Below are 14982 nucleotides of genomic sequence, written 5' to 3'. Positions count from 1 at the left end.
GGGCAGGTCCATAACCACGTGGACACCAGCAGAGTCCTCACTGCGTCCTGTTCAAGGAGAAAATCTCCCAGTCCATTAAGAATGTCATTCAGGTGCCTTTGGAATGATGGCCAACAATGGTCAACTGGGAGAAGGTGCGCACATAAGAACACAACCTTCTTTATCCCTAGCTTCTTCCTAAACCAATATTTTGCTTGGAAACGTAGGATGCAGCTGAATGATGGAAAGAAATGGGTCCCAAATCATCCCCACAGAGGACAATGCATTCATGGGTCATTAACTATTGGCTCATCTCTCATGTTCTCTCATCCATTTCTTTTCTTTACTCTAAGCCACGTTGGCTGTGTTGTTCCTTCATACAGTTGCTGCTTAAACTGACGTGTGTTTTCTATCTTATGAGGTGGCCTGCCCCTGTCTGACACCGAGAGCCACAATCTCCATGCTTCCCGTCCCTTGCCGAGTGCCATCTGCACTCAGGGCCTCTGTACATGCTGTTGCCTCTCCTAGAACACGCTTCGCCAGAAGGTCCCTTGGATTCACTGTTCACTGAAGCAGGAAATTTCACACACATAAACAGTCCTGGTGGGATAGCCCGCTGGGACCTCCTTGCAGGATGCTGCCCTAGTGGTTTTCTGAGGTTCATGACACAATCACTTTCCTTTATCTCATATTTAATGGAAAGCTTGTTTGTTGACATCCAGTTACAGGTAAGCTGCACAGGTGCATGGTCTAGTTCTACCTTGTCTCTACAGCTGAATCTGTGACAGGAAGCACAGGCCCCAGTTTTAGGAGAATGATGACTGTTATGAACATTGATTCTTAAAGGAATGGATGGATGGATAGATGGATGGATGGATGAATGGTTGGATGGATAGATGGGTGGGTGGATGGACAAATAGAATGATGTTTGAACAGATAGATGGATGGATGACTGAATAGTTGAATGGATGGATGAATGGATGTTTGGATGGATGGCTGGAAGGATGGATGCATGGATGATAGGTGGATAGATAGATTAATGGATGGATGAAAGGATGTATGTATGTATGTATGAATGCATAGATGGATGCATAGATGTGTAGATAAAACCTCTGATTTAGTCATGATTACCTTTCTAAGCCCTGTGTCAGGCTCCTACATGGAGTGTCTGGCATTCTTACAAAAGCAGCCTTGGTGTCATTTATGCTCATTGTAGAAATGGAAGCTGGGCACAACCAGCACAATCTAATCCAAGGTCACTTCGTGGTTAGCTGTGGCATTCAAGATGCAAATCCACATGAGCACGCACCCACATAGCATCCCACCACCATCCAGCACTGCCTCCCTTAAGCATCAGTAATTCTACTTCTCACATCATCTACTGAATCACTGGAAGAAAAATCCTAAAGCTAACAAAACTGAACAAAATGTAATTCTACATTTATAACTAAATTTATAAAATTGGCTTAACTAATGAGATAGTCTTTGTACAAACAACCTTCAATCAAGGGGAGAACCTATTGCTTGTCCAACAGAAGGCACCTGACTTAGTCTATGGGCAAAGAAAGCCTGCCCTCCACAGGCGCTGGGCGGTATGGCCCCCAGCCCAGGTGATTGGTGAAGGAGGAGGCACAGAAAGAGGATGTGAAGATCTCTGTACTTGGCAGAAGCAGAAGAGAAAAAGAGGAGTAAGGGGGGTGGAGGGAGAAGGAGAGGGGAGGAGGCACATGGAAGGGTAGGAAGAGCTGGAAGAGGAGGAAGAGGTCATGAGAACCACAATAATAAAAACACAAGAATGACAACACAGACTCACAATGCTGTAATTTACCTTCTTATTTCACAAGCTCTTCAGCATGAATTTCATCTAATGTCGTTACCATGATTGCAGTTCTGAAAATTCTCAGATTTTTTTAAAGCTCAGTTTCCTTGGCTTCTACAAACAGACCACAGGCAGGCTGGGTTCTAGATGATTCTCCTGTCTTTTCTGGGCCCAATGCCAGGTTAATCCCGTGACCCATTCCATCATCTGTGGGAGGGATTAAGTGGCCGCCAGGAGAATAAAAGGAGGAGTCTGGGCTCTCACCTCCAAAGTGATCCTTCTTCCCTGCCACGTCCGTCCAGTGACCAGCCAACAGCAGCCGCCTGAGCCATGAAGCTGGTGGTGGTCCTCATGCTGAGCGCCCTCCCCCTTTCCTGCTATGCCGGTGAGTGCTGACAGGGCCAGGCTTTGGGGGAGGTGGGTGTCAGGGCCCCTGTGGCAGACCTCCTGCTCCCCAAGTCCCAGGCCAGAGCCCCTCCTATCTCTGGTGTCTTCATTCCTCATGGCTCCATCGTGTTTTGATCTCTGGGCTGCGGAAGCCAGGGAGCTGGAGGTGTTTGGAGTGGGAGGGGGGACAAGGAGGCAGATGTCTTGCTGCTCAGAGAAAACCCAAGACCCTGAGTTTGCTCTCCCAGAATTGGGGACTCGGACCATTGCCCATAATCTCTCTGAATGTCTGTCTCTACTGGGAGGTAAGAAAATGACAAACGTCATGGTTACGCCCAGCAAGGAGTTGGTCCTCTGGATCTGAGCCTGGCTTTGTGTGCTTTCTTCCCAGGTTCTGGCTGCGCATCGTTGGAGGACATGATTGATAACACCATTAATCCTTCAGTGACGGAGGATCAATACATCGAAGGTCTTGAAGAGTTCCTACCGGATGATGACACTGAACAGTACCTCAGGGAATTTAAGCAGTGCTTTCTCAACCAGAGTAACAAAACTCTGAGCACTTTCAGTGAGATGATGGTAATGTGGGTTTCTTCCTACCTGCCCTTGAAGCACTGGCCAGGGACACGCGGGCTCTCAGTGTGCTACTAACTTCTGAGAAGCTAGTGTTGATCACGCTTCATGTCACCTCAGTGAACGTGGGTGCTGACATCCAGAAAGCCCTGCAAGGGGCCGGGGCTGGTTTGCCTGCTCACGTGGTGGAGTCTTTAGTGAGTGACACATGAGAAAGGCCACGAGGGAGGAGAGTGCGTGGGCAAAGGCTTGTCTCCCCCTCAGCCCAGAAACATCTGATTCTCAAGAGAACCCTCACGTTGACGAGTGATAAACACAAATAGGAAAGCGTTTTAAAGAATACCTAAAGAGAGCAGAAAGTTACATGTCAGACAGATCCCACCTCTCAGGAACTCGATCCCAGTGCCCTTTGGAGCACCCACGTTTGCTAGAATAAGTGGTTGAACGTCCTGGCCATGAAGGAAGGCCCCATGAGTGACAGGTGGACACCTTGGCTATGAACCCGCCATGGGTGGTGGAATTGTTGAAAACAAAAGTCAGTATAAGCAAGGAGACCTTCTTTCTATTTAGAACAGATATGGTTCAGACTTTCCTGGTATTCATTCCCTACCCAAACAGCCCATTGCAAACCGTCGAGGGCAGCAATAGAGAAATATTGCCCCAGCAGAGACATAAACATCTGCATAACTAGGAGCTTTCTGACACAGGTGTCTGACAAGCTGGGGAATCTGCAGGAACCATGATAAACATAAGCGCGTCAGGAAAGGACACGTGTCGTGATGTGTGCAGTGGCCAGTCTCTGAGGAACAGGCAGAGCGTGGCTTCCAGCGGAGGGTGGGGGAGTGGGAGACGTTCAGGGCCCGGAGCTGCACTTGAGTGAGAGGAGAAGGCCCTGGAGGTTGGGACCTTAACACGACTAAACTGTCCATTGAAAAAGGTGAAAGGGTCCTATTTATGGGACAGGCATTGACCATAGTCACACCTGAAGCCATGAGCAGCCCCTTCAATGGCAGGTGATGGCCTTTCTCTTTGCAAACGGAGGTCAGACAAACCCCTCGAGTGCGCGTCTCCTCAGTTCTGTGGTCACAAGCACGTGCCAGGCTCAGGGGGCAGGCCTGCAGCCCCCAGATGCACACGGGCTCCTGCTGGGCTGAGACCCGGAGAAGTGGCAGCACAGCGGGTGCATGGGAGGCCTCTTTCAAAGCAGAGGAAACGCGCAGGGAAAGGCTCCCAGGGCCCCGGCGGGACCGGGTCTGGTAGCAGCGTGTCCTTGGCATCAGGACGTGCCTCCTGAGTGACAGACAAGGAGAGAATTCTGGCTGAGCCCAGCCCGCTTCTCTCCGTGGGTGCGGACACAGCCGGGAAACAAGGAGAGGCCACGTCTGTGCTCCAGGACGGCCTCTGTGGGAGAGGGGGTGTGAGTGCTTCTTGTCTGTTTCCAGGACAAAATATACGACAGCGCGCCGTGTGCCTCCTACTGACCCACAGGACCTTCCCTCCGACGACAGATGGCCCGACAGCGACTCTCCATGGCAGAACCACAGCTTAGCTCCCCTCTGTGCCTTTTGATCCAGAAACTGCAAGACAATTGTTGAAACCTCCCCCACATGTTCATTTCAATAAAGCACCTGCAACACCAAGGCTCTCTTTGGTTACTGACCCAAATGGGGACCTTAGGAGACGCCCCTCACTGAGCTGCTCACAGCTGGGACAGAGGCGTTCAGTACAGAACTCAGGGCTGAGACATTGGAGCTGCAGGGTGCTCTGCCCCTGACCATCGAAGCCCAACAGGACCCTGTCCCTGGAAAGTGTCCTCCTCCAACCCCTCCCCACCGGGCCCTCTGGGCCGAGCTCCGGCGCTCAGACTCCAGGACCCACCCATGTCCTCACGTCCACGCTGTGCCCTCTCCCCAGGGCCGGGCTCCCCTCTGGGTGCTCTCTGCCCCTGACCCGAGGTGCAGGCAGGTAGCAGAGCAATGAGAGAGGGGACTCGGGCAGGGCAGGGCCGCATCCTGCCTTGAATGACCTCCCACTTCTTTAGAACATCCCTTGGGCCCTGACACCACTAGGCCCAGGCAAAGGACCCTTTCCCCACACCCACAGCTTATAGCAGTGATGGCAAACCTTTTGAGCTCGGCATGTCAGCATTTTGAAAAACCCTAACTTTACTCTGGTGCCGTGTCACATACAGAAATTGTTTGATATTTGCAACCATAGTAAAACAAAGACTTATATTTTTGATATTTATTTTATATATTTAAATGCCATTTAACAAAGAAAAATCAACCAAAAAAATGAGTTTGAGTGTCACCTCTGACACGTGTGTCATAGGTTCACCATCACTGGCTTATAGCTTACACAACACACATGCACACACACACATGCACACATATATGCACGCGCACACACAGGCACATTCACAGACTCGTGCACACACACACATGCACACACACTCACATGCAGACATACATATGCATGCACACACACTCACATGCAAACAGTTCTATAGTGTGAACTCCTGGGCCATGCAGTCCTGGGGCTCTGAGGCCTTTGGGAAGTGCCCTTTGCTCCTGCTTGTCCCTGGCCATTTGCAGAGGCGTCTGTCCCTTCGCAGTTGGTGTGGACATTGTGATGGAGCCCTGAAGGCCCTGCGTTGTGAAAGTCGCTGAGTTGAAGGTAAATGGTACCTCAGATGAAAACTCTATATTTTTACACATCTAAGCATGATAAACACTGAGTTCTGAGTGGATACAGACTGTACATACTGTCCTAGTGTGCTCAGGCCGCCTAAGGAGGTACATAGACCAGGTGGCTGAAGCAGACATTTACTGAGACTGGGAACTCCAAGGTCAAGGTGCTAGCAGAGTCAGTGTCTGTGGGGGCCCTCCCCCACACCCCGCCTCTTCCCGCCCCTCCCCACTGCTGGACTCGCCACAGATCAGCCACCCACACCTCAATCAGCGGCAGGGCTGGCCCGAAAACCTCCAGCCTTCCCTCCCCCCATCAGGACCCCACCTGTGCACGAATTGGTGACCGGGCCTCTAATAAAAGTATAAGCAGAAGAAGGGAAATAACAAAGGTAGGGCAGAGATCAATAACATTAGAAAAAAGTAATAGAAAACATTTAACCTGAAAGCTGGTTCTTTGAGAAGCTCAAAAACAATTCACACACCTGTGTAGACTGAACAGGATAGAGAGAAAGAAATGACCAATGCCAAGAATGATGGAGGTAAAACCACTACAGACTCTACAAATATTAGTAACAACGATGGCAATACATTTTAAATGTAGATGAAATGAGCACAAATTCCTTGGAAGGTACAAAATATCACAGTTTACTCAGGAAGAAACAAAAAACCTAAATAGCCCTATTTATGAAATTAAATTTGTAGTTTAAAATCTCACAAAGAATACTCTAGGCCAGTGGCCAGCAAACTGTGCCTGGAGAGCCACATGCGGCTCTTTGGCCCCTTGAGTGTGGCTCTTCCACAAAATATCGACTTCTGCGCATGGGCCACGAAGTTTCAATCGCACTGTACATGTGCGCCCGCACGTGGTATTTTGTGGAAGAGCCACACTCAAGGGGCCAAAGAGCCACATGTGGCTCGCGAATTGCAGTTTGCCCACTACTGCTCTAGGCTAAATCATTTTTGTGGTAAATGTTACCATTTATTCAAGGAAGAAATAATACCATTCTACACTGCCTCTCCCAGGAAATTGAAGAGAAAAGAATACTTTCCACTCCATCTATGAGGTCAACCAACATTGTTGGGATCCCTAAACCAGACAATTATTCTTCATGAACATCAAGGTAAGAGTTTTAAACCAATTGCTAGCACGTCAAATCCAATGTGATTCTACATTAAAAGGGGTAGAACATCTTAATCAAATAAGTTTATATCAATAATATAGATTGAACATTTGAAAGCCAACTAATACAGTTTACCATATCAATACATGAGGAAAACCATATGATGAACAGAGGCTGAAGATGGGTTTGACAATTCAGTAATTTATGATAAAAACTCTAGGAAAATTATAATTTAAAGGGAATTTCTTTGGTTTGTTAAAGCTCATTTAAAAAAAAACCTCTACCAAATATCATGGTGAGTGGATGCATTCCTCCCAACAAGCTGAGTGCAAAGATGACCAGTGCCATTGCTTCTGAATATTTTGTAGGAGGTTCTAGCCAGTGCAGTGGAGCAAAAAGGAAAAGGCACCATAAGTGAAGAATTGCTTCTCGGCCTTTTGGCTAAGATCAAGTGTAAAACTATTTTCAGAGATGACTTGTACAAAATCTGAGAGTGTCTACCAGAGGGTTAAGTGAGTTTAGCATTGTTGCAGGATATAAGATAAATATACAAAAATCAATTATATTTCCATATTCTTGAACAATCAGAAATTGAAATTAAAAAAGTGCAATGTACAATAATGTCTAAAATTATCAAGATCTTAGGAATAAACTTAATAAAAGACATGAAAGACGGCTACAGTAAAACTTATAAAATATTGCTGAGAGAAATTCATGAAGACCTACGAGGGATACACATAGTGTTCATGGATAGGAAACAATATTCTTAAGATGTCAGTTACCTGAAAATTGATTTAGGGATTTAATGCAATGCAATCTCAACCAAAGTCCAAATAGGCTTGTTTTATTTTGGTAAATTTATGAAAAATCATGTTTCAAAATTTATATGTAACTGCAAAGGACCTACAATAACCAAAACAATTTTGAAAAATGAGAACAAATTTGGAGGGGCAGTATTCCATAACTTCAAGATTTATCACAAAGCTACAGTAGTCAGGACAGTATGCTACTGATGTAAGAGGAAAAAATTGATGTAAGGAACTGTAGAGTGCAGAAACAGAACTATGTATATATACATGGTCACTTGGCTTTCCACAAAGGTGGGTAAGCTCCAGTGTGGGAAGGATACCTTTCAACAGATTGTGTTGGAACAACTAGATATATTAAAAAAACCTCCAGCCCCACCAGTATATCAGATTTAACTCATGATGTACCATAGAACTAAATGTAAAATCTAAAAATATAAAACTCCTAGGAGAAAACAGGACAAAACGTAGTTTCTTTATGTTTGGTACAGATTTCTTACACATGGCAAAAAAGTAGGAACTATAGAAGAAAATATATCATCAAAATTTAAAACTTTTTGCTCTTTAAAAGTCACTGTTATACAGCATTTCTTCCCCTTCTCCTTCCCCATTAGTGCTATGGTGCAAATAACCAACCACATTCTAGGAATCGAGTTGGTAATGATCACCACCTGATCAGAGTGAAGGTGATGAAACAGGTTCAGCCAGGGGTGGGGAACGTCCGGCCCGCAGGCTCTATAAGGCCCAAGAAATCATTTGCTCTGGCCCTGTCAAGGCATTAGGGGCGAATTAATTAAATGTTTGATCAAAGTTATCAGCAAATTTTAAAGTTGATAATTTTGTATGGCCCATGAGTGATGTTCTAAGTATCCAAATGGGCCTTGGCAGAAGGAAAGGTTCCCCACCCCTAATCTAGGCTCTCTTGCATCCACAGGACCCATCCATGCGTGCCAAGCCCACCCCTAACTGTAGCCCATCCCCTCGCCTACCTGCCACTGCCTGTCAGGCCCCAGCTGGTTACCTGCCTCACCAGGCTTTCCCTGTCTCACTCAGGTCACTGAGGCACAGCTGCTTCCTGCCTCCGTCTGGGTTGTGGGCAGCTTCGTCTGCTGAGCAGCAGTGGATGCCGGGTAAACTCTGCTGGGGCAGGAGCCATGGTATCTGCTCCCTCTGGGCTTCCATGATGCCAACGTCCCTCCAGAAGGTCTAGGAGAGAGAAGAGCAGGCATGAGAAGGGAACCCAGCCCTGACCTCTAAATGTTTGCCAACAACACAGATACCAGGTGATTGTCTTGTCCGATCGGCTTGGAACTCAATTCTGAAGTTCCCTTGGGCACCTGTAGAGACGGAGAGGACGATGCTGCAGCCAACGGAGCCACACGGGCCAGGCCCAGCGCAGCTGTTCCATGAGGAGATGAGGGACTGAAAAGCTTGGCTGCACCTGCTGCAGAGGAAGCAGGTCTGTTCTAAGACACAGTCAAGAGCAAACGCCAAAAGGGTGTAGAATCCATGGATCTTCAAGGAGCTGCCAGTACAAGATGGCTCATCAGGTGTCAGGGCTGATCTCCCTACACTTTTAACTCATCACACGTGTGATGTAAATCCGCTCAGTGGAAACCGCCACTGCTACCTCTGCCTTTGAAGTGGCTTTTCTCGCCTCCTGCTGTTTGGTTTCTCAACATCCTGCGCCTCATCTTCCTGGGACCTGGAGGTGCCCGAAGGGGAAAGGTGCCGAGTGGTGCGCCCCCGTCTCTGTCGCTGCCCTTTGCTAGAATCTTGACCCTCAAGTCCATACCGCCTTGGGGCGCACCAACTCCGTCAGGCAGCTGACTTCCCATTTCATGTAGATGCTCTGCTTGTTCTTGGGGACGTGTGGGTCTCACACAAGCTGTACGGTCATCGGCAGAAGTGGGAGTTTGTGGGGCTTCTTTACCGGGAGCGGGATGGCTCATAACTTTGGCATTTGCTCATGGATTATTAATTCAACTATTTACGATCCCATTAGTCTCACTTATGTCCTTTGTGGGGTCTAATTTCCCAGATGTGGGACCTCTCACATGGATCGCGGGGTGAGGAGTGGCCAGGCAGGTCCCCAGGGGGACTGGCACCCAGCAGGGAGCAGCCTGAGTTTCCTTACACTGAGCGCAACTGTGAGTCCTGACCACCAGGGGGCGCAATGTCATGCAGAACCTGGGCTCTCCCTGAACACGTGCAATCTACCACCCAACACTAGGCGGCGCCTGTAGGCTTCTTCTCTGGATGCAATGGCCAGTGACTCCAAATCGCAGTTTCACTTGGATTTGAACTCCTTCAAAACGTCGGGCCAGCTCTTCTCTCCTTTATTTTTAATTCTCACCCAAGGATATTATTTCATTGATTTTTAGACAGAGTGGAGGAGAGAGGGAAAGACAGAAACATTGATGTGAGAGAAACACATCCATTGGTTGCCTCCTGCACGGGCCCCAACCAGGGTGGGGTCCCGGGAGGACCCTGCAACCGAGGTACATGCCCTTGACCACAATCGAACCCGAAGCCATTTGGTCGACACTCTATCCACTGTGCCAACCCGGCCAGGGCCAGCTCTTCTATTCTTGACAAAAGAGGCCTTTCCATAGCCCTGCCCAGCAGACTTACTGGCCATCTCTTCCGATGTCACACCCACAGAGCAGCAGACGAGAAACTGAGGCCACCAGGAGCCCCGGAAGCTTGAGACACAGATGCCGCAGAGCCCGGGGAATGCGTGAGGGTGGAGGGCACAGGCCTGGAGGGGCAGCAGGTGACCAGCCTGGTGGTGTGGAAGCACAGCAGGAGGCCGTGGAGGAGGAGCCAGGAGGGAGGAAGGTGACTCAGAAGTGCCTTCTCTGAGAGGAAGGTCAGGGTCTGCATGGGCGGCTCCTGTCAGGGGACCATCTGACCGAGACCCGGTGCGGGGTCTTGTACAGATGCGATCGTTTAATTCCTGTTATTTTCTTGTAAAGACAGAATAGCCTCCAGGTGCTGACACTCAGACAAGTTAACTGCCTCTCTCCAGCTGACTCAGTCCACATGAGCCCCAGGTGGAAAGGGGGACCCGCACCCCAAATCCTGATGTTGCTGAGCGTTCCCCTGCCCCCTCCCTGCTGCCCCGGGAAGGCATCAGGGCCCCCTCAGTGGTGGCTGCAGAGACAGGTTCCACGCTGGACCCCGGGAGCCGGGCTCGCTGTCCCCCTTAAGCGACACGGAAACGATCTCCCTGCTACCAAGGCCTCTCCTCTCTGTCACTATCATCCAGTGTCGGAGACCAAGGCTGTCAGGACAGAAACAATGTCCAAAGGAGAGTTAGAGGGAGTGGTGTTTCCTTAGAAACACCCCATAAACCCACTTCCATCGGCCGCCACAGGTCAAAGCCCCCGACCCCATGGGAATCCACATCACCTGGGCTGAGTCCACAGCACACACTGAACCTGGGGTTCATGCCTGCCCGTCCTCCTTTGAAATCTCCCACAAAACCCACCAAATATTAAACACTAAACCACCAAGTGGCCTTCAAATGCACAACGTGATATTGAAGAACAAAGCAGTACAGTCCCCAGTGCGGTGGGCAAAGAGAGTGGCAACACCTGGTTAGAAGTGTGTCCACGCGGATGGAGAGCAGGTGGGGCACCTGCTGAGACATAACCCTGGGGAGTAAGGACGAGCATGGGCTGAGGAAACTCCTGTAGAGCGAGCAGATTTCTGTGCAAAGGAGGAAGGGGTGGGGGTGGGGGGAAGGCCTTGAACAATCACTGGAGCTGGAAGTAGGAAAGGGCGGGGCAAGCACATGGCCCCACTGGGCAGCTCCCTCACCCCAGCGGCCCCTGGTGCTCAGCAGGTGGTGCTTCACCAAAGGAGACAGAGGAAAAGGCCGCACAGCTGATCTCCTTTCTGGGCAACGAGGCACAGGCCAGCGGGTGACACGGGAACGACTGGCATCACAGCGTATCACACGGGCACAGTCATCGCGGAGCCGCAGGTCAGCATCATTTCTGGGGTGTTGGTCATGGGGTGGTCACGTGCGTTTGGAGAGGTCAGGTTCCTGGCTAAGAGAATGTAACATCAGGGCCTCCGCTAGGTGGACACTTTAGTTTTCCTCCAACGGGCAGCCAGTGTGACCACACAGTCCTGAGCAGGAGGGGGCTTCTCTCTTCCCTGTGTGACTGGCATGTGGTGCGTTTCCATGCAGGCGACCCAGGGAGCTGTCAGGCGCCTTTCCCCGTGTTTGTCTGTTTGTGTTTCATAAAGGAACTAGGACACATTCTAGAGACATGGTCTGGGGAGAATGTCGCCCAGCAGTTATGGTGGCGAGAAGCACGGCTCAGGGTCCCATCTATTTCTTCTCCAGTTGGCCCGTCGTCCTTCCTCTGCTCATGTCTGTCTCACTGCCTCACACATGTGCTTAAGGATCCTGGCTCTGAATCCTTCAGGAAAAATAGACTTCGGTGGGCTCCTCTGACTGCTTGCATGCTGAGAGGGATGAAGTTTTCTTTCAGAGCCAGAGATCCTTGCTCTCTATCAGAGGGACGATGAGGCACGGAAGTAGGTAGGCTTGTGACCTGGCAGAGATAAACTGTATTGTAAAATTTGGTTTGATTAAGCAATTAGAACGGCAAGAGTTACAACAAATGGTCTGGTGAAAGGGAAAGAAAACATTCCTATGGGGGCCCGAGCCTGCAGCCTGCGTATGTGCCCTTGACTGGAATTGAACCTGGGACCCTTTAGTCAGCAGCCCAACATTCTATTCACTCAGCCAAACCAGCTAGGGCAAAAGTAACTTTCTCTTTACTTGTGGTGTCTCGTTAATGGTGAGATTTAATACTTGCATAATAATTTTTAGTTTACTTTATAAATGGTCGCAGAAGAGATTTTAAATTCCTCCTTTTTATTAAGCTTAAATTTACTTTTAGACAGCATTCATTTTGGCTAGTGCTTATTTGCATATGTATGCAAATTTTACTTTGGACTTTGTTAGAACCAATTACTCATAAAATATTGACTTCTCATATAACTGAGCTTATATGAGACCTTGATTATATTGTGAAAAGCTGACTCATTAAGTAATTGAAGTATGCACCTTTATTGAAAAAGCAAAGTAAGCAAACTGATACATTTGACCCGTAAATACAGATGCCACCCACCCCCCAGCCGATCTGAAGAGCAGGCTGCGTGGTGGTCTGAGGCATTATGTATGCTCCTGTCTTAAAATTCCGCTGCTGAATATTCCGGTTTTGCTTAAGAAGTACTCAGCAACCTCCTCCTGCCCTCCCTGTCTGTATTAACCATGTACTCTGTCCTTGGCAGGGAGATAAGGTAGTGGTGTAGCCTTTGTTTAAGCTACCCTGAGATTTTATGACCCTTTTAGAACTCTTGCGAATAGTTAACTTTAGAACTTATTTCTTTTTTCAGCATTTCTTTTTTTTTCTTATTACATACGCAACCTTCACAAAATTCACACTCTCAAATTAGCCTTCAAACCTTTTTCTATGTCCTTCAAAAATGCAAACCTTCCATTAACTACTTCTACTCTAATTTTCTTTCTGTCATACCACCAGCAACGTGTACAGACCTTTTCTTTCTTTGAAATGTGTTAGAATTCTTCACTCTCAGACACCTTAATTTTTCAATGATTACCAAAAAGTAAACAGCCAGCATTTCTTAGATTAACATGTATGAACACATTTTAAACACACTTTTACTTTCAAGAAAATATACCTTCAACAAAGTACTAGAGACCTTCTGTAATAAAAACTAAGAGCAGGCAAATTAAAACTTGTCTTGCAGCTAATGTTTCAGGTTTGTTTTTTCTAAAAATTTAGATGTTTATCATTTAACCCAGCAATGCTCCAAAGTCTTTAAGTTAATAAAGACCTTGGAAAATTATGTATAGGCAGATGAGGCTAGAGAAAGAGGGAGCAGGCCCTAGCTGCTTGGATTTAAACTGCTACCTTTGTGTATGTAATAAGATCTAAGTTTACTGCTGTGGCTTCTGTTGCTGGCCTCTGGGCCAGCCCTTCTCCAGGTGACTTGATCTACAATTGTGAACATTATGTTAGCATTCTCTTGAGATGTCAGGCCAACTATTGGTGACAAACTGTAATTTATAATATTTCTTTGCCCAACAGGTCCTCGGGGTCTGGCCCAGAGTACTTTCTCATTTGATCTTTTAGTGTTGGTAAATTCAGAGGCCCTTCGTCTTTGCCTTGCTGAATATTGAAGGCTTTGTTTAGGTTCTGAGTCCCACTGGGGCTCCTGGGTTTGGAAATCTTACATCTGCTAGCACACCAGGGCCAGCCAGGTGCTCCCTTCCCCAGATGGCCATAGCCGACTTTCAAATCATTCCCCCTTCTTTTAGTCTAGCTAGTCAGCTGAGCCAGTGGGTCTTCCAGCAGAGTTTTTAGCTCATTTTTACTGCTCCAACTCCTTTGCAGTCTAGAAAAGCTGGTTTCTGATGGTGCAATGGCCTCATGGCGGTTGGAGCCTTATCAAGATAGCTCTCCTCCCAAGCGGGAGGCAGGGATTGAAAATCGCCATCTTGGCTGTTCCCTCAGGTGGTCCCTGGGTCGCATTGGGAGGGGAAGGCAGGAAAGGGTCTATTGCCCTTGTTCTCTTTTAGGCCTCTCTGCCTTTACAGGGAGAAGGAGGACTGGCCCCTTCCTCCAATAGAGAGCACAGTCAGTCTCCTCTTGAGTGGCTGGACTTCCATTATTAACATGTTTATAATTGTTACTGAAAAGCTTTATCTACATTCTTCATTTTTGTTACATTTATTTATTATATCTTAGCAGCTTTGAGATTTTTAAACTCAATTATTACCTAAAGCATTTTCTTGACCAATAACCATGATTTCCCTTTCTGTTCAAGGAAAGGACACGCTAATCTGGCTGGGGGTCGTATGCCCCTAGGAAGATCCGCCCATTATCATATGGAAGCATTAATCTTGTTACCCAAACCAGCCAGCATAGCTTGCTTCCTTATGTAATTTCAAGTATATTGTATTGGTCTAATTTAGTTCAAAAATATTTCTTTTTAGGAAGAGAGCAGATCTCTGTGTCACATCAGGGCCCTTGAGATGTCACAAAGCTGTCTCTCAGTTAAATTCTCGAAAATATTACATTCGGAAAAGCTGTCAAATACACCCAATTTAAATGTTATTAAAACTTAAACCAGTGTAACATTAAAGATTTGGTCTTGACCACAGAGTTAATTATTTTCAATTTGGCTATTCAATGTTTATATTGTAGTAATGTCACAGATACCATATACTTTGAATGTCAAAGAGAAAATGCTAGGAGGACACGCCTACCACCCACCCATTTCCTTGCTGCCCTACCCTCAAGGGCACAGAAGCTGCAAAGTTGGGACTGCTTCATAGCCAGTCTCAGTTCCGCCTTGGCGGGCCTGGGTGGGTTTGTGATGTCACAAGCAGGCGCCGGCCACCCGCTTCCCATCCAGTTCTGTCCTGGTTAATACCAATGCTGACAATGGGATGTTTAATGGATGTGATGCTGGGCGGGGTTTTGCAAATTTCTCTGCCTTGCCGAGTCAGCAAATTCCGCCTCCTATTGTGCTGCTTGGAAACTTCCCGCTTTTTA

General features: G+C 47.7%; 2 protein-coding genes across 2 annotated transcripts in view; both read left to right on the top strand.

Moving 5' to 3' along the window:
* The window catches only part of LOC102432823 (secretoglobin family 1D member 2), a 37926-nt gene that overhangs the window by 14270 nt on the left and 8674 nt on the right, over positions 1-14982 (top strand). The gene's annotated exons all lie outside the window — the stretch shown is intronic.
* Positions 2048-4398, top strand: LOC102431871 (mammaglobin-A-like). Its single transcript, XM_006106922.3, has 3 exons — positions 2048-2183; positions 2577-2764; positions 4201-4398. Exons 1-3 carry the CDS (start codon positions 2129-2131, stop codon positions 4237-4239), a joined length of 282 nt encoding a protein of 93 aa, XP_006106984.1. The 5' UTR covers positions 2048-2128; the 3' UTR covers positions 4240-4398.

The sequence above is a fragment of the Myotis lucifugus genome, unplaced genomic scaffold (assembly GCF_000147115.1).
Source record: "Myotis lucifugus unplaced genomic scaffold, Myoluc2.0 scaffold_948, whole genome shotgun sequence".
In the NCBI taxonomy this organism is placed as follows: Eukaryota; Metazoa; Chordata; class Mammalia; order Chiroptera; family Vespertilionidae; genus Myotis; species Myotis lucifugus.
This window is presented reverse-complemented; position numbering and strand designations above follow the sequence as displayed.